Here is a 27714-nt window from a genome sequence, read left to right as displayed (position 1 = left end):
ACAGGTGAGTCCAAAGGTTGTTTGGGTTTTCTGTCCCAAGGTCCAGACAGGTAAGTCCAAAGGTTGTTTGGGTTTTCTGTCCCAAGGTCAAGACAGGTGAGTCCAAAGGTTGCTTTGGTTTCCTGTCCCAAGGTTCAGACAGGTAAGTCCAAAGGTTGCTTGGGTTTTCTGTCCCAAGGTCCAGACAGGCAAGTCCAAAGGTTGTTTGCGTTTTCCGTCCGAAGGTCCAAACAAGTGAGTCCAAAGGTTGCTTGGGTTTTCTGTCCCAAGGTCCAGACAGGCAAGTCCAAAGGTTGTTTGGGTTTTCTGTCCCAAGGTCCAAACGAGTGAGTCCAAAGGCTGCTTGTGTTTTCTGTCCCAAGGTCAAGACAGGTGAGTCCAAAGTTGTTTTTTTCGTTTTCCGTCCAAAGGTCCAAACAAGTGAGTCCAAAGGTTGCTTGGGTTTCCTGTCACAAGGTCCAGACAGGTGAGTCCAACGGTTGTTTGGGTTTTCTGTCCCAAGGTCAAGACAGGTGAGTCCAAAGGTTGTTTGGGTTTTCTGTCCCAAGGTCCAGATAGGCGAGCCCAAAGGTTGTTTGAGTTTCCTGGCACAAGGTCCAGACAGGTGAGCCAAAAGGTTGTTTGGGTTTTCTGTCCCAAGGTCCAGACAGGTGAGTCCAAAGGTTGTTTGGGTTTTCTGTCCCAAGGTCCAGACAGGTGAGTCCAAAGGTTGTTTGGGTTTTCTGTCCCAAGGTCCAGACAGTTGCAAGTCCAAGGCAAAGGTTGTTTGGTTTTCTGTCCCAAGGTCCAGACTGGTTGACCCCAAAGGTTTGTCTGAATTTTCCCAGTCCCAATTCAAGGTTCAGACAAGTAAGCCCCCCAAAAAAATTGTCTGGGTTCACTTATCCAAGGTTCAGAGAGGTAAGCCTAAAGTTTGCTCAAAATTCAGAAGGCTTAATTCAATAATTGACAAATTGTAACAATGGGGGCTATTATAATGAACCAAAATGTAAGTTGTCATGGAAAAAAGTCAGCCATATTGTAAATCTTTCTGTACTCATGGTACATTTATCTGTTACAGTTAACATGCATAATAGGGCTGGGTATTGGAAGGTCTAAAACGATACGATACGTATTGACAATACACTGAAACAATACACGATACATATTGACGATACAGTGGACCTCTTTTTTCAAATTCAGTTGACCATTGTATTTCGAATATTGTGACAATAAAAGACAATCTTGATAAAATATTCTATAACCAGGAAAAAAATCTATTTTGACTGGTTTTATCATCTGTGTTAATTAATTTCTGTCAAGTCATATTCTTAGTTATGAAAAGGCATTTCTAATCCATCTAGTTGACACAGATGCTTTAAACACTTCCTTTTGATTGAAATGCTGTTACTTGAATGATGTTTTAGAATAAATTTTGTTTGGAATTTCCTATGTCTATAACAAAAACAGTAGGGCGAGTTTTTAAAACGATACAGCGATATACAGCATGTTTGTGTATCGATAGTCGATACACTGCCAAAAACCGATATGTATTGGTATATCGATATATTGATCCAGTTAACATGCATAAGCCTTTAAATTTTATCCTTTGAGACACATTATTATATCACATGATTCACATGTAAAAGACTTGCAAGTTCATGTAATATGGTATACAATGCTGATCGATGTTTAGAGGCATTACATGTTGTATAACATTGTGGAAGGGGCGCTTATAGAGGGAGGGACCCTAATTACGGCAAATACCGTAAATGTACATACCTTAAAACATTTTGTTCCTCTTATGAGTTTGGAAGCTTGCATGCATTGTCTCACCATGAAGACATCATGGGCAACATGGGTAACACTTAGTATTACTTCAGTGGACATGGCAATCACTAAGGTCAGCCATCAGATTCTGGGATATTGTTTCTAAAATTCTTCAATCCATCTGAGCCAAATCTATAACACATACATGTATACAGTAATAACAATATTTTAGAGCAATGAAATTGTACCTACATGAACATTTATAGTGTTAATGAAATCCCTAGAGGGCTGGAAGTGCAATGTCCCTCAAAAATTGTGGGTAAATGTCAGAAACAAGCAACCGTGGATCCCATAAGTGGCATGCTGTTAATTTCAGTGAATAAATATAAGTTTTCATTGAAATTTTAATATGGCACAATTTATTACATACTACTAACTGACTTACAATTATGTAACTTTCTGTATCAATGCAAAAGCTATAATTTTGAAATCAGAATCTTCTTAAAGATTGTGTAAAAAACATCTTTCCAACGGATGTCATATTATTGTAAACACAAGACCTATCGAAATGTGTGCAAGAAGGTAAAGTTCTGTTAAACCCACTTTAATTAATTTTGGGTTAATGTATATATGATTATAAGTAAACACAGTGTACATGGGGAAGTAAACAAGATATTATTTCTAATGCACTTAGCAAAATATGTTAAATCAGATACTGAAACTATAACCTGGAACACAAAAATTTGCAATTGAAAAACATTTTTTCTGCTCTATATTTGGAGTAGGATGAGTCATGAGAAAGAGTCAGAGTAAATGTTTAGTAATTAGGCTTTGAGCTGTGTGGTTATGCATTAGACAGCGGGGCCAACTTTTCCTTGTACCGCTTCATAATCCTGTGGCGGAAATAGTCTGTCAAACATTCAGGCGACCCAGACTAGGGAACATCTGTCAGGGCACTATCTCTACACTAATTGCTGTACAGAGAAATTATCGATCATGAACTTGGATTTTAGTACGAGGAAAAGAATTTCTTGAGACACACTTCTGTTTCTTGTAGTTGACATCGATGATGTGACACATTTATACATGCAGTATTCATCAATGGCGCACACTATTCCTTTTACAATTGCTGTCACCGTTTACAATAGTGGATGAGTGTATCATACTAAGTCAGCATGCACATTATTCTCACACAAAAGGCATCTCAAGCAAGGCCTTACTAATCGCTGTAATTCCCAAAGAGTTTTCTATGGGAAAACTAATCTTGGAACATATTTGGGCAGGAAATCAAAGCATTTGTTTTCAATCATTACATTGTACATCATGAAATTCTAATACCTTAATTCTTTTTAATTCCCAAAGGATAAATAGGAAATTAAGGTTTACAGGTTGTATAATCTGAATTTATGACAAACAAAATTGTTTGTCTTTTTACATAATTTATAAGTTTGAGCTTGTTTCATACTTGCTCGACTGTTTATTAAAGAACTGAATATTCCATAATTGTCAACAAGACTACATTAGGGATTATATGCATTAAGAAGAAGAAAGATATCAGCATAATTGAAATGTAGGGAAAAACAATTGACCAAAATACAAATGCTTTCAGTGCAGGTCTGAATTCAAATTATTTAGATTAAGATCAGCAATTTCCTCATGATTCAAATTAGAAACACTGAATATATATATAATCACACTTCTTTGACATGTTCCCCTACTAACAGACCTTTAAATACATGGAAGTAGTTATTCTGCATATTTTTCTCAATTTTGTGTTCTGCAAAAAAATGACTATACCTATATAGTGACATAGAAAAAGGACTACTGTTCATGTAGTACAATGTACTTGTCTCAAAGCTAAAAGGCGATTAGGTGGGTAACCCAGATGTCTTCTTTTAATTGTGATCATAAATTGGTAAACAATCCCTCTAGATTATAAATCCATCTTTCATTGTTCTTTTGATGTAGTTTAGTTAAACGTCTCAAGGAAATTCAATCACATTTAGATACAATGTAGTGTTGGTACAAATATTTGAAATAATGTCAATAGTAGCTCATGATCATTCTCAGGTCACTATGAAGTCTATTCTTGGAGAATCCCAAAAATACCGAGCTTTTGAATTTATGTAAACAATATTAGACGAATACTTTTTTTTTCATTTTAACTAGGTCAGATGTTAAATGAAGGTCATAATAGTGACATACTTTTGGTACTGTACCTGTAACTCCAACAGACCGACCAGAAACATATTTACCAGAAACATACATAGTATGTGTTTCTGGACCGACCATCATGTCAATAATATGAATACCCGCAGGACGCATCTTTCAGGTCAAAACTAATTAATGTCACTCAATTACCATTTACCTGGTTCAGCTGCCATACTTTCATACATTTTTTCTGTTAAATGTTGAAGATGGAAGTGCCAAAGACTGGAGGAATGCATTATACATGTACGTGTAGTACTCGGGTCCGGAGGCTGGAGCACGTGGCCAAACCGCGATCATGATCGGCTGTTGATCATGAGTGCGCGATTAAAATATCAATTAATTCATATGGACAAATCTTAACATAATTATATGCAAATTAGCATTTAAAGAAATTTAAAGTGTTCAGTAAGCAATCTCCGTTCACGTCATTTTCCACGTGTAAACCCTTGAGGACGATGGCGGGAAAATTCTGATATGAAGGCGTGTTCGACAAAAATGGTCAAGGGGGCATAACTCGCGAATGTACAACACAATACAGAGAAAGATTTAGACTCTACGTCAAAATGATATATTGATATTTTTCTCATTCCAAAACAAGATAGATGAATTAGTATTTTTCTCCAGTTATAAAAGTTACTTACTTTACACCATTACCACCATTGAAAAGTTTGAGCTTCTTTTCTTATTCAAGATAAAAATAATTGATTGCATCCCGAAAAAAATCCATGGCACTATGCCCTTTATAAGGGTAAGTACTGATTGTGTATGCAAAAAGCAAAATAAATTATTTTATATGCATATTTGTGTTAATTAGACACATAAAAATCCACTGAACACGATTATAATAAGTTGTTGCTAAAATGACGAGTAGCGTTAACGCGTTCATGCTCTGTTGGCGATGAACTCTGAATTTTTTTTGTCCAAATATTTAAATCATTGTTATTAAGAGAAACATACATGTATGTATAATCCATGTACAATTATTGCTACCATCCTGGAATGGAAGCAATTATTATCGGTTGTTTTGCCTGCCATGTTGTTGGGATTCAACCTGATTATAAATCACCTGTTCGCTTAAAGCTGTGATCGGTTGGTCAAATATAAATGTATGTGGGATGAAAGATATTCTATATGGTGCACAGGGACCTGGCACGAAAATTTTTAACCAATAGTATAAATATATATACATTATAGTATCCTATATATACCTATACTGTTAGTTTCAAAAAATCGTGCCAGGTCCCTGTGATATATATTTCTGCCATCGAGTTGCCGACTTACGACTTAATGATGTCGACATAATTAAGGCATTAAATCGACATCATATCGGAAGATGTCGGCATAAACAGAAGAATATGTCGACTTACACATGTACATGCCCACACAATGATTTCAAGATAATTACGTAGAAAGTCGGTAACTCGGCGATTAATCGTGTTTATGCTCGGCTGTGTCTAAACTAAAAGATGTCGACATCTGGTCTTGAAAGTGGAAATCAAAGGCCACTCTTTCATGATGCACTGTGTATATGCAGCAAGGGACCATACAACAGAGATCGACGTTGATTTCTTTAATTCAGGTTTTTATTTATTTTATTTCAAAATTAAAAATTGTGATCCTGCACATCCAGTTACGTAATTTAAAAGCCATAAGGTCACAGCACAGGTACACAATACACATTGGGAAACCAGCTTTACTTGTAGCTTGCCCTGTCCATATTCAATACATTTATATAAAAATATTTACATCCCGATACACTTACATGTAATGTATATAAAGGCACAACGATTTTTGTTACGGTCTTAATGGCCTGATTCAAGCTTTGGGCTAAAAATCCTCCAAGGACACGGTTTTAAACTCCAAACTCTGAATACATCTGCATCTATTTTTGTTGTAAAAACACGCGTCCTTTGTAGTCAAACGTAGTAAAACAAGTCACGTGCTTATAACCTCATTCATGCCATTGGTCGGAATATACAATTGTATTATGGGTAACTAGTGATCACGTGATTGTGTGTTTACTTCCAAATATGGTGATAGTTTGCTTGCCATTTCTTCGGAAAAAATGGTTTATTTGAAAATATTTAGACTCCAAAACGTTATTAATATTGCATGCATATCATTTTGACTTGCACATATGTACTGTTTTACTATAAATAATGAACTGAAATGAGTTATAAAACTGTCATTTTCACGTTTTGTAAATAAATGATATAATGCGAATTGGCCAATTCAATAGGTCTAACCGTCTAATCTAGGATCAGCGAAGATCGGCTTCTCCCGGCTAAATTCGTAGAATTCTAAATTTATATTTATATATAGTTACCTGCTTTAGGTTTCAGAACATATATAAGACAGAAGAAAATAAGATCTTCGTCAAAAGGCCAAATTATATATACTAAATACCAGGTCAGAGAAATCACTATATTTGGAAGTAAACACATACTCATGTGATCACAAGTTACCCATAATACAATTCCATATTTATTTCGGCCAATGGCATGAATGAGGTATGAGCACGTGACTTGTTTCACTACGTTTGACTACAGAGAACGCGTGTTTTGTACCATTATGGGGAAAAATTTTGTACCATTATGTGGAAAATCCCCCACGGATCGTGGTTTCATCTCCACCATTTGAAATTGCTAAGCAATACTATCATATCATTGTTTATTTTCCATATCCTTTCCAAACAAATGGTTAAGTTTTCGCGTAGCCCACTTAGATTTCTGGGAATCTAATACATGTGTACACATACTGAGGAAAATGATGTGCATGCACGGGCTTATGTGCTTACATGGCAGCTTCACGCCTGGTAAATTGGGACCTCAGGACCTAACTCGTTATGCTTTGGTAGGTTCCGAACGAAAATGTATCATTTTGGTTGTCAGAAATACTCTTCATAGATTGAAAGGTCTCAAGGCCCCCTACCAATATTGTGAATTTCATGGCCCTGGGGTCTCGGAATTTTCCCCGGGGGAGAGGGTCGAATTTATCATAGTTTATATAAATCATTTATGAGCATTATTTGCTCAATTTTCATAGAAAATGTAACAGATGTAATGAAATCAAATACTCTTCATAGATTAAAAGGTTAAATTGATACGTACCTCATTACAGACTGATATCATGGGCCTGATAGGCCAATATATGGTGCTTATACATACAGTGTATTTCTTTGTTTCATTCTGTATCCGAACTCAGGTGACCAATCAGGAAAATAACATGGCTGACAGGTGGCTATGGTTTTTATTACTGCTATATAGACTTCATTTTTTAGTTTTCCCATGTTATAAAATATTTCCAAGAGGAAAGAAAAGGGTAAAGAATGACAGAAATAGAGAAAAGATCAATCAAGGATACGCCCTTGGATCCATCTTTTATTGGCATGATTTACATCAGTCAGTGGTGGGTACTAAGTTCATGAAAATTTAATGTGCAACTGCAGGGGCGTAGGAAGAAAAAGAGTCCTCCTGCACATTTTTCGTACTTCATTTTAGAAAACTTTGCCGCTTTGCGGCACATTTCATAAAACGTTCAATCACGTAATCTTCAAACCTTTGAAAAATAAAAATTCAATACAATTGAACTAGACTAAAAATGTCCATCAAGGGATTCTACTATTTCAAAAATGTTTCTTAAAATATTTATAAAAAAATATAAAATATTTTTTTTTTAAATTTAAACAAATCTCAAAAAATCATTTCAGTAATTTATTCATATGATAATGTGGTTCTCATTGTGTTTTATATAGTAAACAATGTATTTTGTGTGGTAGGTGGTATTAAGATCATAGGTATGGCATTATTTAATTTATTGTAAATAATTATGTTCCATTTACTTCAATTTTTCAATATCCTTTTTTTTAATTATTCCTGGTATTAAAAAGAACATTTTTTCATATGCTACAAAATAAATGGGAGTTGTCTTAGGATTTTTTGTACTAATAACCAGTAGTATCTAGGCATTTTCGTACGAAACCTACCGAAGCATATAATGAGTTAGGTCCTACATATTTAGATATATGTACTGTAGGTCCCAATTTAGCACATAGGCCCGTGTATGCACATCGTTTTCCTTAGTACATTGTATGTGTACAAGTACATGTATTGGATTCCCAAAAAGCTAAGTGGGCTACGCAGAAGCTGAACCATTTCTTTGATAAGAATTTGGAAATATAACAATGATATGATAGTATTGCTTAAAGATGCTCCACCGCTGACAAATGGTATTTTTTCACTATCAAAAACAGGAGCAAACGATTTAGTATTTTTCTTCAGTTACAAAATTTATTTACTTTACACCATTACCACCATTGAAAAGTTTTAGCTTCTAATTTTAATTCAAGTTTAAAATATAAAAAATAATAAATTGCATCCCGAAAAAAATCCCTGGCACTATATCCTATGTGGAATGAAGTACTGATCGCGCATGCACCAAAAGCAAAACAAAATATTTTATATTATTTTTGTGTTTATTAGACATACATATACCTATACACGATTAAACACCAGGTATTGTTCAAATGATGAATATCATTTATGCTCGTTCGGCGGTGGAGCATCTTTAACAATTTCAAATGGTGGAAATCAAACCATGATCCGTTGGAGATTTTTCCCATAAAGGTACAAAACACGCTTCTTTGTAGTCAAACGTATAGTAAAACAAGTCACGTGCTTATACCTCATTCATGCCATTGGCCGAAATAAATATGGAATTGTATTATGGGTAACTAGTGATCACATGAGTATGTGTTTACTTCCAAATATAGTGATTTCTCTGACCTGGTATTTAGTATATATCATTTGGCCTTTTGACGAAGATCTTATTTTCTCTCTGTTATATGTATCTGTTATGAAACCTAAAGCAGGTAATAATATATAAAAATATAAATTTAAAAAATTCTACGAATAGGCCGGGAGTAGCCGATCTTCGCTGATCCTAGATTAGACGGTTAGACCTATTGAATTGGTCAATTCGCATTATATCATTTATTTACAAAACGTGAATATGGCAGTTTTATAACTCATTTCATTTCATTATTTATACTAAAACATTACATATGTGCAAGTCAAAATGATATGCATGCAAGATTATAATAACATTTTGGAGTCTATGTATTTTCAAATAAATCAATTTTTCCGAAGAAATAGCAAGCAAACTATCACCATATTTGGAAGTAAACACACAATCACGTGATCACTAGTTACCCATAATACACTTGTATATTCCGGCCAATGGCATGAATGAGGTATAAGCACGTGACCTTTTTTTTTACTACGTTTTTACTACAAAAAATAAATGCAGATAAATCCCGAGTCTGGAGCTAAAACCGTGTCCCGGGAGGATTTTTTAGTCCAAAGGTTGACTCTGGCCATTAAGACCGTAGCAAAAATTCGTTGTGCCTTTATATAAGTTTATCGAGGGATGTAGATATTTAATATGTAAATATGGACAGGGCAAGCTAACAAGTAAAGCTGGTTTCCCAATGTGTATTGTGTACTTGTACTGTGACCTTTATGGCTTATAAATTACGTAACTGGTACTTTTCGTAATGTTCAAGAAAATAAAACATGAAAAAATCATTGTTTTGTATTTATCATTTTTCATTCATTCTTTTAATATATAGTATAGTACGGTATGTACCACATGGACTTGGTACGAATGCCAATCCATAAAACACACACACAGCTTTTAAACGAATTTTAAACCACCGGTTATATAGTAATAAATGATTATGGCCAAGAGGATGGAAATTCGTTGTACAAAGCAGAGTCCTTTTGCACTCCTTACTTCCTCAGCTCGGACTAACAGCTACGTACACGCAGACTACAGCTGCGTGGCCGGGATGTGTAGGATCACAATTTTTAATTTTGAAATCAAATAAATAAAAAACCTGAATTAACAAAATCGAGGTCTATCTTTGCTATATGGTGCCTTGCTGAATATACACCGTGCTTTATGAGATGATGGCCTTTGATTTCCACTTTCAAGACCAGATGTTGACATCTTTAAGTTTAGATGTCGACATCAATAAATGACAAGTCGGTGTCAGCCCGAGCATAAACACGATTAATCGCCGAGTTACCGACTTTCTACATTATCTTGGAATCATTGTGTGGGCAGTTACATGTGGTAAGTCGACATATTCTTCTGTTTATGTGGACATCTTCCTATATGATGTCGACATAATGCCTTAATTATGTCGACATCATTTAGTCGCGATCGTAAGTCGGCAACTCGATGGCAGAAATATGCCACCATTTTATAGTTCTACGAATTTAACCGGGAGCAGCCGATCTTCGTATGTAGGGCTAGATTAGACGGTTAGACCGATTGAATCAGTAAATTTGCATTATATTATTTATAGATAAAAGTGGAAATGACAGTTATATAACTCATTTGAGTCCATTGCTTATGGTAAAAAAGTCATTTATATGTGCAAGTCAAACCAATATGCAATATTAATAATACTTTGACGTCTAAAAATTTATAAATAAATCAGTATATCCGAAAAAATGGGAAGCAAACTATTTACCGGATCTTGGCTGTTAAACGGAGATATGATTTTCTATGTGTTATATATGTATTTTTCTATTCCTGCTACGTTAATTTTAACGTCGTAATGTTATACACAGAGACTTGGAAATTAGGGAAATTACCTGTACGTAGAACTTGACAGCTTACTTTTCTATTCCATATTTTCAGAGATTTAAATATAATATAAATACTATTTAAATCTCTGATATTTTGTATGTTTTTTACCGTTTTTTCAACATGCTAATGAATATATAAGATATGTCAAAATGTATTAAGCTGATATTGCCTGGCCCCTGTGATGTTGCACCTCCTTGTTTATATGTTGTGCATGTACGCATTTTATTCAGGTATTATGACATGTAGATTAGCATTATCGAAATTTCTTTTATCATTAATAACACTGAAGACCAAATTTCTGGCCACGACATGAGTAAAAGAAGCCTTTTAAAGATGTTCTTATCTGTTCAAGGCAATCTTGTTTAAAATACATGTATACCATTAACTAATTAACCTTTGTTCCGATGGAATCATGTTCCTCATTTTTTCGATAGTAAAACTTTCTTAGTGTCTTCATCGAACTGCATCTTTCGAAACCCTGAGGATCTCCCTCATCAGTTGTAACATATCTGTCATGAAACCTGGAATAGCAGATCGATCTACACGTGTAAACAGTTTCACTATTCAATCACTCATGCATGTTTTATTGAACTTGTTGCATTCCAAATACATTATTATTGTATTATTTTCCTTGGCTACTTTTTATCAATCGAATTCGTCCTTGTCTGACAGCCTCTGTGTCCATATCATAAGACATATTCCATAGATTGTATGTTGTGAATGGTTAATTACATTTGAGGTCCAAAACGTAACAGTATTTACTATACATGTTGTCCTGTAGATGGTTTACTCAGCAGAGTTTTAAAGTCTTCCGTGGTTTCTGCGTTCACGACTGATTCTGGCAAGCCTTTCAAGACATTACCAACCACATTCATCACCCCTGTTGTTGGTGGATATTGGTCTCTTTGGTGTTTTATTTAATTGTTTTATAATCTTTACTTTCACTGATTTTTATTACACTAGATTTAAACTTCTGTGTGATGACATGCCTTTTGGTGTACATATACAAATACATATTAAAGTGTAATGATTTGTACATGCATCTCGTCGATTACTTTTCCCTCTTGAAACAGTTTATATGATACATGTAATTCAAGGTTTTGATATAATTCTCCATACACCATATAAATAAGTACAAGAAAATATTATCATATATGTCATCTTTGTAACAAGCCAAACTATCATGGACCTGTTTAATCCATTGTCGCCGCTATCGGTGGCGATAATTACAGGGGTTAGTAGTAGTAATCTCTATAGTATAATAAGGATATACAGGTATAACAGAAATAAATTAGAGTTACCGGGATTGCTTTCACAGAAAAATAATATAAAATGAAATATATCCTAACTCCACTTTGTAAGTGACGATATAAATCCAAATTAATTTATGAATGTTATAAACTTACTTCAAGATGTTCTATTAAATGGCCGCACGTTAATTTTGGGTAGAAATGCAAAGATATATGTATTAAAAATATGAATATTAATGAATGATATCTAGAAAGATCGATTTTTATATCCTGGTGGTTTATATCTTTCTTCTCTCAAACACAGGTGCAAATGTATACGTACCAAGGTGTAATCAAAGCTCCCCTAAACCCTGATTGGCCTTTCCCCCAATGATTGCCCTGAAGCAAATGTAGAGTGTTACTACACACAGGGACCTTGCACGATTTTTTTTAAAACTAACAGTATACATATACATATTATAGTACTATAACATATATATATGTATACTGTTGGTTAAAAATGTTCGTGCCAGGTCCCTGTGTTACTACACATACATCTGCGTTTGTCTGTTTCTTTCGTTGGTAGATGGATCGGAAGTCTGGCTACCTAGCTAGGTGACTTCTCATACATGATGCACATACCAGCAGATTGTGTCTTTGCGATGCTCGTTAATTTTGTTGTAGTAATCTATGAGTAAAAATTCGAGGGTGAGCTGACGAGTAAGCTAATTATATATGCTGGAGAGAGGGGAGAAATGCTATGGTGTGGAATGATGCAAACAGAAGCCATCATATTTGAAATTTTGGATAAGTGACAGATTACAGAGGTAATAGCGCGTTTACGAATTTTACACATTTTTACTTTTCGACTTTACGCTAATTAAGTCTTTATTTTTAGTGCATTTTGTTAATCATTTATATTATTGTGTCCAATATGAATCCAATATGGCAAAATTCATTTTCCAATTCCTTTATATGGAATGATTTTTTTGCTAATATCTAATTTCAGTAACTTGCCACTACATATAGACCAATTAAAAACACAAATATATTTATTTTGGAATCGATTTAAAATTATATCTAATACACAACCACAACCTTAAGACAGCATGTACGCGGATTTTTATTATTCAAGAAACATAAACAAACAGATCTTGGTTATTCTGTATAAAAATAATCAAATTAAGAAGAAGAAAAACAAATACATATAAAAATGCTCGCGATTATGATTGCATCAATTTAATCTATCAAAATTAACAATTAAACGTATATATATTCTTGAAATCCCACATCTTTTAAAATTACGATCTACAATATATAGATATTGATCGTGACCCATGAGATTCCATAGGTTGACTTAGTTATAATTATTAAGTTAGTCAATCCATGCTTATTAGTTTTGTTACTATATATACCTAAAAACTGCTCAAAACTCGCTCAAAAGCCCCTGTGTGTTTGTGATTAGTATCTTTAGTGGAGTCCAGAAATACAAAAGAGGCCAGTCAAGGGTACTCGATATCTTCATCACGATATAAAAATTTGTGATTTTAACAACTATAATCTATATTTTCTACTTTGAACAATATAAAACTCACTATATACATCTGATACAAGAAATTTGATGTCAATCTGAAGCTTAAATCTTCTGTTTCTCTTGTGTCAAACTAGAGCTGATCGCTTCAAAACGCTATAAATACACCCTGCCTCGCTCAGCTATATTTAGACGTCAATGTTAATAAGTTATTAAAGTGATTTTGTATCAATGATATATTGCATATAACATTTCATAATTAATTAAAGAACTGCTACAACTAATAGAAGTGATTAAAACAAACAGCTTTAGAGGGATCTAATATAGTTTTAACAGCGCTATAATTAGGTCATCGGAAAAGAAGGGGAACCCCCTTCGGTTTCCAGTTGAGGCCATCGACGGGGTAAAGTTTGAGAAATACCATTTTAGCGATCTCAGATGTGGCATGGCATTAGATTTTATGCTGAATCAGCGTATTCTATAAATGCATCATATTTGGGAATTACAATTCTTCATCAATCCGGTATGTATATTGCAAATTACGTGCAAGAATTATTCTACACAGTCTAGTTTGTGCAAATTACACGTATGTTGGCATCCACCCCTATAGTTCTTATTATTGGAACAGATGTAAGGTTATGACGATTTATTTGTTCCTTTTCTCATTTTCAGTTATTTCACATCCAAGATGTGTTGTTGCATTATCTGTATCCAAATGTATTTAGGTGAAGTAGTGATATATAAAGTATACATCTAAACTATAGCAAATTGCATTTGTTCTGTTAAACTAGAGTAGTGATGGCAAAATCCTCTTAAGCATGCATCCTAATTACTTGTTAATAAATTTGGTACTGATCACTATTAAATAAATGATATTAATTTGGTCACCGAATGTAAATATTATACGCCATGATTTACTTAGTAAACATAATGAATACTAGTAAGTAGCATGCAGTGTACCAACACTGCTCTTCGATATCTAAAATTTATTCATATTCGTCATTGTGCTTAGTTTTTAATCAGTAAGATTTTATTAACTTTTAGAGGAATGTTTCATGGGATGAAATTGAAGGTATTTTTATGTTTGTTTTTATTAATTGAAAAATAAGTACCGTTGCTACATGTATTTCGAAGCCTCAATGATTAATTCACTATACATATGTATGTTCTGAATTAATTAATGCACGTGTTGAAATTTCATGGGAAAGTTGAAATCGATATATATTGTGTTTTTCACATGTTTACTTTGCTTATGAGTACGTTCAGTTGTAATTTAAAAGCAATAATTGATAACATTTTCTTTGCTACACATTACTTTTTTTGAACGATTCACACGACATGACTTGCTAAAAACGATAACGATATTAAAAAAAATCCTTAAAATTAATAGTAAACACATTTTATACCTTAACTAAGTTGATATTTCTTAGTCATCTACAAAAAGAAAAGAAAAAAATCCATATCATTTATTTTTGATTCGTTATGATGAATATGTAATTTTCATACTCACAATATGACTTGCACAGCTTCTCGTTTTACCATGCTCAGAATGCAAAAAGAAAACAATTTTATTAAGTTTAACTATTTTGCTAAAAAGACCTCTTATCGAAGAACCTTTGTCACTACATACGTTTGTAAATTCTAATTGATTTATTAACAAAACGATTAAGGTAGTGTATAATGAGGTCAGAGAAAGGTCGCCGCGGCATAGCTAGCTAGTATGAGCTACCGTACATTGGACATAGATTATCGATTTATTTATAGTACGTAATACTTGATCACGTAAGTCGAGGTTTTGTTATTGGTCAGAACAGAAGATTCTCGTTACTATGGGAACTGGACAAAACAGAGTGGATGTTGTAATACCACAATGGGATCCACAAGGATACAATGATAAAGTAGGTAGTATATCAGTTGGTTATTACGTTGTTAAGTGTACTTCTCTGATGACAAGTGGTCCGTCGCATAATATAAAGCGATACCTGATTTAACGATTTGATAGATGTTTTATAGTTTTACGTTGTATCTAAAACTGTATTTCATCCAGTTGATAAAAAATCAAGATTTTTTTTCCAGTGATAATGTAGTTTGATTTTAAGGTTTCATCTAAATTGAATTTAGAATGAAATCGTTGAATATTTGCCATTATCTGCCATTTTGGATATCACGTCTGATGAGGTTATACCATATACCTTCCTCGTCTGTCAAATTATACATAGATTCATTTTAAAAAGACTTATAACAAATCACAACAGATTTATATTTTTATTTGTCTATTTCTAAATTAGTTATTAAAGTTGTCATTAATATTCATGAAAAAATGCAGTAAAATAATTATGTACCAATATCACAATATTATATTTTTATTGAAAATTGACATAATACAACTTACAGTGTAGAATTTTATGAAATAGGTGTCATCAAAGTCTGCAAAGAATAATTAAGATGTGAATGACGTAATTTACTTAGTTAAAATCAGAAAATACATACAGGTAAACATGTGTATGTATGTCAAAGTTCAGTGGATACTCTCCATTGTTTATATAAATATACATTTTGTATATCAGTGGATGTTACTCTCCATTGTTTATATAAATATACATTTTGTATATCAGTGGATGTTAAACTAACACCGACACTTTATCAGTAAGATTAAAACTAGATTTGTCAGCTCAAGCCAGATTAGGATTATTTTATTCATGCATATCGTATTTAATCATTACCATCACAAACAAGTGCGAACTTCCCCTAAAATAAATTTACCGAATTGATGTCATAAAAGTAATTTTTAATTGTATGTCAGTCAAAATAAGACCCCTAAACGTAAATTATCGAATATATATTAGTCTATATACTAATAAATGTTTATTAAGGGTAAACACTACTTTTAGATACGATTTAATTGTATGTCACTTACCATAGATTATATAGTTGTGAGCCCAAGATCAGCAACAGGCCTCCTTTGTAATCATATGCAGCTTTGCTGCAGAAAAAAATCATATGCGGCTTGTATCAATTCTTTGGACTTTTGTCCATCAAAGATATGATTTGCAATAGAAGGAATAGTTCGAGGCCCAAGAATGTCAAGAGCTCCATCGCAGTATACATGTATGTATGTCAAAGTTCAGTGGATACTCTCTATTGTTTATGTAAATTTACATTTTGTATATCAGTTGATGTTAAACTAACACCGACACTTTATCAGTAAGATTAAAACTAGATTTGTCAACTCTCATGCCAGATTAGGATTATTTTATTCATGCATATTTATTACCATCACAAACAAGTGCGAACTTCCCCTAAAATACACCGAACTGATGACTTAAAAGTAATGCCTCAAAATAAGACCCCTAAACGTAAATTATCGAATATATATTAGTCTATATACTAATAAATGTTTATTAAGGGTAAACACTACTTTTAGATACGATTTAATTGTATGTCACTTACCATAGATTATATAGTTGTGAGCCCAAGATCAGCAACAGGCCTCCTTTGTAATCATATGCAGCTTTGCTGCAGAAAAAAATCATATGCGGCTTGTATCAATTCTTTGGACTTTTGTCCATCAAAGATATGATTTGCAATAGAAGGAATAGTTCAGGCCCAAGAATGTCAAGAGCTCCATACGGGAAATGCACCAAGATGGTCCAGGTTTCAAATTATTGTCCTTTTCAGTAATTTATATTTCGCACAGCTCAAATGGAACAACCTATCAAAACGTAAAAATGAACAAAGAAATTTTGACATAATTATTTAGCAACCATTTCAACACAACGAGAAGTATATAACTGCATACACTCAAATAAAGAATAAATTATAGAATTCTCAGTGTGAATTCTTTGCAAAATGCACAAAAACAAAATTGTTTGATTCTTTTGCGAGACACTACCCGAACCAACAACATATTTCCTATGTAACCTAGAACTGAAATGTATTAACACAAAAAACTTAACAACAACAACCAATACTTTGATCAGCTCAACCGAAATTTTATTGAAATATGTTTTTAATAATAAATCAAAATGATTTATTTTTTGATAGCATTAGAACATAACCTTTCAGCCTACATTAAGACCTCTCTTGAACACATTTCTTAAAATATCACTCTCCGAGATCCCTTTCGAAAGACAAATGCGTCAAGTTAATAAAAAACCTTATCACAAAATGATTGTGTATTATATATTTAAAATTTAATTTACTTATTAAGGTATTTTTCGATTTGGTTTTCGAGTAATAGGGATTTGATCTAATAAACAAATGAAAAATACTTTACAAAACGCGAGGAGATCGAAAAAATATTCTTAGCAATTTTATTTTGCATCGACAAAAATCAGATACAACTGTACAAAACTAAATTTCAGAAATTGGCGCTAGTCTGCTGACCTCAATATTTGTTAGTCATTTTATTTAAAGTGAACAGTCGGGCAAGGATGGCTAAAGTCGGTAAAAATGGTGTGAATGTATCCAGTATAATTTCTTATGAAATGGAAAAATAAAATCTCTCGTCAAAATCTGTCTGCGTACGAAGAAATTAATTTAAAGTATGGAAATTCTAAAACGTCCTCCCGGCTCACTATGTCCGTGGTTACATTTCCACACAGCCTCGCTTTCAATGCTTTCAACTTTTCTTTACTTTAATGGTCAGAACTGGGAAACTAAGCAGAACTTGACCGTCGTATTAATATGTGAGAACTTTTGGAAGGCCAATGAACGCATTTAGACTGGTTTTCTTTGCCCGACTATTCACTTTAAATTTTTACTTCAATTCTGGTGATTATTCTTAACATTATATCAATTAATAATTGCAAAAATTAAAGCACGGCTATATCATCGAATACATGAATTGCTGCAACGTTAGATAAATTATTGAAAAGAAACAAAAAAAAAAAAAACATAATAAAATGTAATGAACAGAATTGTGCACTGTCCTGATATAGAATTACTTTTTTTGTGTTATGCTGTCTTCGACATTTTTAGTTCTTAATTTTCACTATTCATTTCTTTTCTTATCATTTTCTTCATAGTAAATAAAATGATTAATCATTATGATTAAGACGTTTTGACTTTGTCTCAATAAGCTTCCACTAATTTCTACCACTAGTTAACTGGCCGATGTACGTTTTTGTAGTGGAACGTGATATACAAACACTATATTATCTATTTCAACCGAGATATACCTTTTGCCTGTTTCTTATAATATTTCGAACTTGTCAATTATACGCATGGTTCATCAGCATTCGTCCGAGGAGATATCTTTTTATTTACTTACAATTGTTACTGTCAAGCATCAGAAAATGTGACTCTATTAACAAAAGAATGTAGTATCCCATTATATCACATATAAATGTATATATGTTTCATGTTATCGCAAGTTGTAAGTATATTTTTTTATGAAAATCTATATAAAGCTTGTAATAATTTAGCTGGAGAATAATTAATATTGATAAATAACATCAATAATGATAAAAGCAATGGCAATATCGTGTATATCTAAAACTTCTGGTACATGGTGAATAAATGCTATTGATAAGAACAAAGCATGTTTACATACATTGTATATCATTATTTTTTATGAAGGATATCCACATCTGCTTTATTAGGGACATGCGATATTATGGTGACAATTACAGGTACCCCTTTTGTTCTATGTATATGATTTATACATTGTATTTTAAAGGTATGTAAGTAAACTTATGTTGTTTTTTCCTATTAGTTACATGTGTTTTTCTTTATTCCAGGGTAAATGTGTGTGTGGAAATCGATGGCGGATGGTGGAGCCATAGGTAAAATACGGAGAGCTCTATCTTGATGTTGATCAGCAATTTAGTTTTATAACTATCCTTCTAAATGAATATACAACACCAATGGAGTTCAAATTTAGTCAACTTTTTATAGATTTAAACTTTGTAGATCAGTAATCACATCTCAATGTTAAATTATGAAACAGTTGTTATGCGAATATCAATCTTGATGTTAAGTTCTTAACATAAAAAATAAAAGCGTAGTGTACAATACAAATAAAACCTGCCTTAATGACCACCTCTTTAAAACGAGAACATGCGTGAGAAATAAGACCAATGTCTTTGGGCACAAAATGACTAATGTCAGTAAAATTTATGTTTAGAGACCAATTGGTATAAAGACCATATTTTATATATAAAAATAGCTACAAATTTAAGACAAATTTAAAAATCTTATTATGAATAAAGATACTACTTTTTTCAAATAAAATATAATCCTTGTTCAATTTCTGCAGTGTCTTAGTTTACTAGTTGTATTGTAAAAACACTGAACAAGATATAAATGAGAAAACGACGTGATTCATAAGACTGTCGACCATAAAACTTCTCCATAATCTTTAGTAACCACGGGTTGCCATATGATAAAAATCAGCATGAGTTTCCTTTAATGAATTACATATTGTGATATAAGAATCTTTCACATCAAAAGTGTCATAATTGCTGTGGTTTATTAGCGTTGCTTTTTATTTGCTACATGACATAATTACAAATGTGATTGTTGATATTCTTTACTCCGGTCATCATTTTATATAAACCATTTTGTAAATATGATATGATTAATTATGTTAAAATGAAACTATTTAAGCTTTTGCAGACTTTATTAATTTGTCATTAAGATTTTTTTTCAATATTGAGATTATGTACATATTATCTACTTATAAAATGCCTGTCCCTATAATTTGACCAAACGCTACTTGGTACAACAGTTAATTATGCTATGCTAATACAATAAGCGCCGAAGGAAAGTTATCCAATTTATTTTGTTAATTCTTCTTACACTAGCATATAATTGCGGAAGAAATTACATCATCTTCACCTTCACATATTGTATAATATATCTGCCTGTATCGATATCACGCTAAGCTAATACAATACTACAAAGTTTATGTTGAAAGTTGTCCTGTGCATCTGTTTAATGCTACTTAGTCTGCCATTTTAATCAAATCTACATTTTTATATTGAGAAATTTCCAAAAATGAAAGCACAAAAAGCTAAGGTATATAACTCATTTCATACATTGCTTGCTTCCTATAGAGTACATGTACTTCATTTATTGTGATATGGTACAACAATCATTGTGTTTATAAAGGAATCAGATAATAAGTACTTTGCATGTTTCAAGTACGATGTTTGAAGACACATTAAGCTGTTTTTTATACTACAACGTTATCTACCTTTGATAGCTATCATTAGCTGCTGCTATAAGTGTTTGTTTTAATTGTGTACCCTCAAATTAATTACCATAATACCGGTATGACAGTATACAATTGTTGCATTGATACCGAGAGGAACAGTCAAATTTTAAACCCGAAATAGCTGGGAAGGCCTTGGGAACTGTTGCTCAAGACTGAAACTGAGTGTAGCAGTTTCCCGTTTTCCTGCTACTGAGAATACCTATGAAACAGTTTATGTTTACATGACTATTTATTTGCTACTTAAAAATACATATACTTTTAAAAACAAGAACATTATAGGGAAAAATGAAGAAATCTGTTTTCATACGCAACATGGGCCCCATAGGGATAACTAGGTGCTTACAACAGTATTACTGATTACCAGTATTCACAGACGAACCAAATGGTTCAAAGTACTTGATTGACATCATATAGTGATTTTCATGAAAACAGACACGAATACTTAAATGCGTATTTTTTTTCTATCAAAAAACGGATCAGACGTATTAGTTTTTTTCTTCAGAAACAAAAGTTACTTACTTTAAGACTATTTCCATCATTGAAAAGTTTGAGCTTCCTATTTCATTTCAGAATAAAAGTATGTAAAATACTTACTTACATCACGAAAACAATCCATGGTGCTATGCCCTATATGGAATGAGATACTGATTGCGCTGACAAGCAAAACAGATAATTAAATGTGTACTTTTATACAAATAGAAATATATATACAAGATTAACCATTAATTAATTTCCAAAAGATAAATATGTTTAAGTCTGTCGGCGGTGATGCAAATTTATATATTATTGATATCGATCTTCAGATAATAATACCACCTGTTTCCGTTATACAGAGGTTCGCGACCCTCCGACGGCTCTACCATCTCAGTGTATAGACTGTCTACTACAGAGGACACAAATCCGGTACTGGCGGAAGGGTCTTATTGGAATGTTACGACCACATCAAGATCAGCAGTCTTTACAAGCAGATATTACATTTCTTATATCCAATGTAAGTAGTCATTTCCCCTCGAATCCTAATATTTCATCATATAAAATAGTTACGAGTACTTTCTTTTGTTGTTTTTCAAATCCTTACACCACTCTTCACTACGAAAATGTTAGGTTATGCAGTATCCAGGTGTGTATCTAACTTTTTGGTCTCCTTATAATAAAATCCTTACTTTCACAAGGAGACACAACCCTATAAACTGCAATATAAATGTAATATGATGAGGACTTTGCGTTAACGAATTCCTCCGCGTTGATTATATTCTCATATTAAAAGTACAAAATGTTTTATAACATAATACGTTTAAGATTTGATTGAGACAAATATTTTAAATTTAAAACTGTATTTTGTACTCTTTTTTCATGGTTAAATAAAGAAAAGTTGATGTCATGACAGGATCTGACTAGTCTCAACAACTTTAAAATTTATTTTCCCCAGAATATTTCATTTGAGAATGATCGATTTGGGGAAGTTTCATTGTACGTAGATATCACGTTTAGAGCTGACGGAAAGAATATTGTTGTGACCGAGTGTATAATTAAAAGTCTGACCTGTTGATTTATTTTCAGATCCGGAATGCCATTGAAGCTTGTGGAAATGGTGGTCATTATACCATCGTTCAAATTAGTTACGACTTGAAGCCGCCTAACCTTGACCTAGTAAATTGGCGTCGAGTTCTAATAGGAATGACACTGGTTTTAGAGGAACCAGATACGAACTTTGAAATCAGGAGTATAGCAGTTGCGATAGGACATGATACACACATTAATTCTTTACACGGTTTATTAATTCTACTCAAGGCATTTCAAGGTAAGTTAAACAGCCGAAAATATTAAGATCAAAGTGTTGTGTCAGATAGTTTTAAAGTTGATTATACATCAAAACAAAATTAATTTTGCATGAAAGTGTTGTAATTCTATGGCTATACGAAGACAAGCTTTAGGATTATAAAACAATCTTAAGTCCAAAACTATCTTAAGCCAATCAAAGATGACGTTACAAAAAGTTACGCTGTGAATGCTTGGCTGAGTCTAGACTTAAGTCTAAGATTCTTAGTGCATGAACTTAGAGTATCCAGTATAAAATATAAGATTAGAGATGTATAGGGCCAGTTATGTAATTGGAGGAAACTTAAACGATCAGGTACCACAGCCACTTCAATGAACTTGTTTAACAATGATTAAAAGTTTTTTTAATCAAACTGGATATTAATACCTAACTATTTAAAGTGAATAGTCGGGCAAAGAAAACCAGTCTAAATGCGTTCATTGGCCTTACAAAAGTTCTCACATATTAATACGACGGCCAAGTTCTGCTTACGTTTCCCAGTTCTGACCATTAAAGTAAAGGAAAGTTGAAAGCATTGAAAGCGAGGCTGCGTGGAAATGTAACCACGGAAATAGTCAGCCGGGAGGACGTTTTAGGATTCCTATACTTTAAATTAATTTCTTCGTACGCAGACAGATATTGGCGAGAGATTTTATTTTTCTATTTCATAAGAAATTATACTGGATACATTCACACCATTTTTACCGACTTTAGCCATCCTTGCCCGACTGTTCACATTAAATGATGACAAAACGCTGCCATTTTTGTTTGTGTTTTTCCTAATATACGTAGAGGGAAGACTACGTGCCATCCTTTTCATACATTAACGATGTCATACACTATCCTATCTTGGATTGCATAACACGATATCAGAAGTGTTAGAAAGGACACGGGTTGTTAAAATTCAAGAAAATGTGAAAACTCATAGTGAAGTTACATATAATAAGAAATTTAGAGACATCAAGAGATTAAGCTGCTTTCTATATCTCCGATGTAATGTAGATTGGCTTGTGTTATATTTTCAAAATCAGAAAACAAAGTACCGATTGCAATTATTTCAGTGTTTTCCTCTTTTTTTTTCGCGCAGAACTTCCGTGGAACGTCATCCAATTGGTGCTACACATTGACAAAACACAGGGCGGTATTCTGTTCGAGACGGTAAGTTTTTCATATCGAATTCTTACGCATAACATTCTTAAGAAAATTATCATTTCCATGATTAATGATGGTTTTCAAAAAGATTCCATTACCTCAAATAATGGTACCCCAAAAAGCATTGTTAATACTACTTTTTAATACAGCTCAATGCATGTAATGAATTATTTTTACTAGAGTTATCGATTTTTTTTCTATTACATTGTAATCACAATTCCATGGTTCAAGCACACTTATTATATGACTTGTTTCTATGTTTCAGTTGACCGACACTTCTATGAATTTTTCTATACCGTTCATGTATTTGCCACATATTCGTTCTTTATATGACCACAACATGGAGGCTATGAGAGTTATAGGATTTTACAGACGATCTCCCCAGGAGGAGCTTACGTGGACACGACCAGAGCGTGGAGACTGTACAAAGTCCATCTTATACGTACTACGTGGCCTGCTGAGAGGTCCTTCGGGTGTGCAGGCGACTAATTAGTGAAGCTTATTAATTATTTTGTTATGTTCTGATAACGCATACTTTAATCATACAGATAATACACATAGGTGTATTAAAAGATGACTTATCTCCGTCAAAAGGCAATTTATGTTCAAATTAAGATTAAAAAAACTGCCGTTGTCTCTTTACAAACAATGTATTAAATACTAAGATATTACTATCACCTCCAAAAAAATGAAAAGAAATAAAGAAGAAATCAAATTCTAATTTTATATGACAATTTTTGTCTTGGATTAGCTATACATGTATTTTTCCAATTTTATATGCTGGCTTGCTATTTTTTAAAATCAGTTTTATTGGTCAGGGGTAAAAATCTAAATGCTTTATATGTTTAATCGAATTAATTTTATAATATCAGTAGGCCATTAAAAAAATGTTTGAAGGCCAAAATAAACAAATACAGTACGGTGTTATTTTCTCACGTATAAAGTTACCTCAGCATCTCCGTTGTATCAATGTGTTGTGGAACAGGCCCATTGTCTGTGATCGCTAATTTAGCAATCGTTTAATTATTTTTGTCTCTTATACTTAATATAGCCGGTGATTTTCGTGGGAAAAGTTATTTTTGAGCTTTCGCGGTACATGGATGTGATCGCAAAGCAAAATCGTGAAATAACAAATTATATATGCTTTTGATAGTCAAATTGAGAAATTTCAATTCGTCAAAATTGCATTTTTCTCGTTTTCGTTCAAAATCTCGATTTTTTTTACCTGCGAAATTCTCCGGCTATTCGTTATTATGTGTGTTGAATAATGTATATATAATTGTTTACATGTATTGGATAATGAGACTAAGCATATCATATGTAGTAATGTTTCTGTGTTTAGGTTTATAACATTAAATTAGTTTCCCACTAAAAGTATCACTAACCAACAGGGTTTCTCCGTCGATTCCTTGTAAAAAAAAACCCAGAAGCGTTATGATCCTTGACTAGCGTCGATCTATCAAATATATTTATTATCTAGAATTTTCCTATTGTCGACAACATTTACTGTAGTTTGCCAATCTTTCCCAGAGTTCATTGCGGCCCTCAGATTTCAATATGGCCGCAATGTACCCTGGGAGAGATTGATATTGCGCAATAACATTGTATTCTCGAATTATTGTAGACCAACTTGCGTGCAATTTTACGTTCGCTATTTTCGCGATTAATATTTATCTACATTAATAATATTGACATATACAGAAAATGTATCTCAAGTTTTGATTTTACGACAATTAATGTCCGCGATATTGATTTGAAAACTGAAAACGCGAATAGCTGCAAAACAATTAATTACAGTAACTAAGAATGCATTCATTCAGTTGCAAATTATTCCGATTCGTCGAAGTATATACATGTTTACCTATATCCATGAATTGCATCAATGTCTGACCTGATATTATCAAGTACTAGTCATTTGATGGAAGACCTGAACAGCTTGATGGAAGACCTGAACAGCTAGGAGAAAGATTTTAGGAGTATGATGGACATTCTTTTAGAGGGAAGGCAAAGAACGAGATAATTAGTCCAACTGGTGCCGCAAATTATTATTTATTAATTAAGTCGATTTAGTATTACAATTTTAAGACATTGAATTTTCTTCCTCTCCTTACTCCCCCCCCCCCTCCCTCTCTCTCTCTCTCTCTTTCTCTCCAAAGTGTTCTTATTTACTATTTAATCATATTTATATATTTCATTACTTTGCATATCATGTTTGTATTCGTTCTGTATTTTGGAAAGGGTGGCAATATAAGTTGCATAAAACTTGTACCCAATCCTTTTGTATATATTTGCAATAAAATATGTTAAATCAAATCAAATCAACTAGTCATTGGAAGGCAGTGCGAACTATCGCTGTAATATATCTTTTATAATTTAAAAAGATATTCACCATCTATACGACATTTTGGCTTAGTTGTATTTTCATTTTACATCAGAACATTTTATGCGGTCAGTTTCATTTGTTGGGTCATTACGATGATATATAAATACTCAATCCTCTACCACACACTACAATTGCATATACAATATTGATTTTGTTTTCTTTAATTAAATGGTGCTGGCACCCTGTGAGTCGAATGTATCATGTAGTAGTTGTTACACACATACATGTGACTAACATGCATGTTTTTATTTCTATTTAAAAAAAAGATATTTTCTAAAGATGGAACGTTACTAAAGTATATAGTAAGCCCTACATTACGGTTTGATCTGTTATTGGTCGTGTTATCATAATTGATAATGTTCATAAGTTACAGTGTCTTCATGTATTAGATACCCTTGGTATGTGAAGATATACTATATTGCTCTCAATATTATATATATACAATGTACAAACATTCCCAATAGATGATCTCAAAAGAAAAAAAACTGCCAAAAGAAAATGCATTTCAGTTTGTATGTGAAAAGGTTTGGCAGATGATGGATGAATGCAAGATTTGCATCTTATATTTGTATTTCATTATTTTCAATTTATTCATAAATGCTACTAGTATCAATACTGTTGGTTTTTTTGTCTCTCGATTTTTTATGCTCCTAATTTCGATCAATAATAAAATCAATTATCACAATGTCCTAAGTTCACGAAACTATCATACAATCAAGATTATATACATATGTATCTGAAATTTCATATTAATTATATTTCATAGAATGGTAAATACTTAATTATTTGATTAATTTCTTTCGGTCCTGATGACCTCCTCAGTCTTGAATTCAGTCCTTCCCATTTGGATTATCTAAAGATATAAATCAAATCTATTTGCTTTGGATATGATGGTTTTTTATACATCTGAAGGCTCAAGGTAATAAATTTGATTTCTAACGGACAATAACAACTTCCTTCCTAATTCCGATAACATTACTACAGTATGCAAAGCTATGACAACTTGCGGAGACGGCGTATATAGGTTCTGCCTGCTGCCCGATCCAAATTGAATATTTTGATTTAATGAAATATTTAAACTGGAAAATATGGCAACAAAGGTAAATCACTGTCGTAGAATTATTCCATTAATGAGTGTTGAATTAATTTTAAATACCTCATAGGGTACTTCAGCAAAGAAAAAAAGCAAATCCGAAAGAATTAATGACTTTCTCAACGAAAGCCCCACTTCAAAGAAAAACATTCTGAAGATATAATAATTATATTAAATCCCATCATTTTTTTTTCGCGGTTGGATGTTTGTAGGTAAAATGTGATTTGACTGTTTAGTTTATTTATTTATTAAATAATTCAATACCGTTATAATGTGTTTATTTTTATTTCTTATCTTAATCTAATCGACACGTTTTCAAACAGGTACTGATTCCTTTATAAAAACCAGACTTCAGTGGTTTTATTTTGTTTCGTTCTTAATTTTATATTAAATCCACAACATATTTCTTTCACTGAGATGGGCACATTTTCTGAATTATATTGATATAGTACAGAATTAACAACAATGCGTAATTTTGTGCATAATGAGCAGACTTAAGGTCTGATTAATAGCTAGAGTCATTTTAGGGCGGCTGTATATTTTGGGAGGCTGCGGTATATTAGTGTTGTGTCTCCGTGCACTAGTTAACTGTTGGTGCCTTTTTGTAGTACAATCTCACTGAAGCATGTTGACAGAGACACAGAACAACACCGCCATCCTGTCACATTACA

The 27714-nt window shown here is 32.8% G+C and overlaps 2 protein-coding genes across 4 annotated transcripts in view; one reads left to right on the top strand and one right to left on the bottom strand.

The window, feature by feature from the left end:
- Positions 1-2078, bottom strand: part of LOC138324959 (interleukin-6 receptor subunit beta-like) — an 88236-nt gene extending 86158 nt beyond the window's left edge. Inside the window, exon 1 of one of the 2 annotated variants that reach the window (XM_069270247.1) lies at positions 1762-2078. The gene's annotated coding sequence lies outside the window, so the exon portion shown is untranslated. The remainder of the gene's footprint in view (positions 1-1761) is intronic. The other variant, XM_069270252.1, reaches the window with a different exon arrangement.
- An 11692-nt stretch (positions 2079-13770) lies between these two features.
- Positions 13771-27266, top strand: LOC138324958 (uncharacterized). Of its 2 annotated transcripts, none has more exons than XM_069270245.1 (6): positions 13771-13900; positions 19119-19163; positions 21430-21587; positions 22157-22397; positions 23503-23573; positions 23833-27266. In XM_069270245.1, exons 2-6 carry the CDS (start codon positions 19124-19126, stop codon positions 24058-24060), a joined length of 738 nt encoding a protein of 245 aa, XP_069126346.1. In that variant the 5' UTR covers positions 13771-13900; positions 19119-19123; the 3' UTR covers positions 24061-27266. The 2 variants fall into 2 exon arrangements, with proteins under 2 accessions (XP_069126346.1, XP_069126347.1); XM_069270246.1 differs by lacking the exon at positions 13771-13900 and adding an exon at positions 14929-15275.
- Positions 27267-27714: the final 448 nt, after the last annotated feature.

Source organism: Argopecten irradians, chromosome 6 (assembly GCF_041381155.1).
Source record: "Argopecten irradians isolate NY chromosome 6, Ai_NY, whole genome shotgun sequence".
Classification (NCBI taxonomy): Eukaryota; Metazoa; Mollusca; class Bivalvia; order Pectinida; family Pectinidae; genus Argopecten; species Argopecten irradians.
This window is presented reverse-complemented; position numbering and strand designations above follow the sequence as displayed.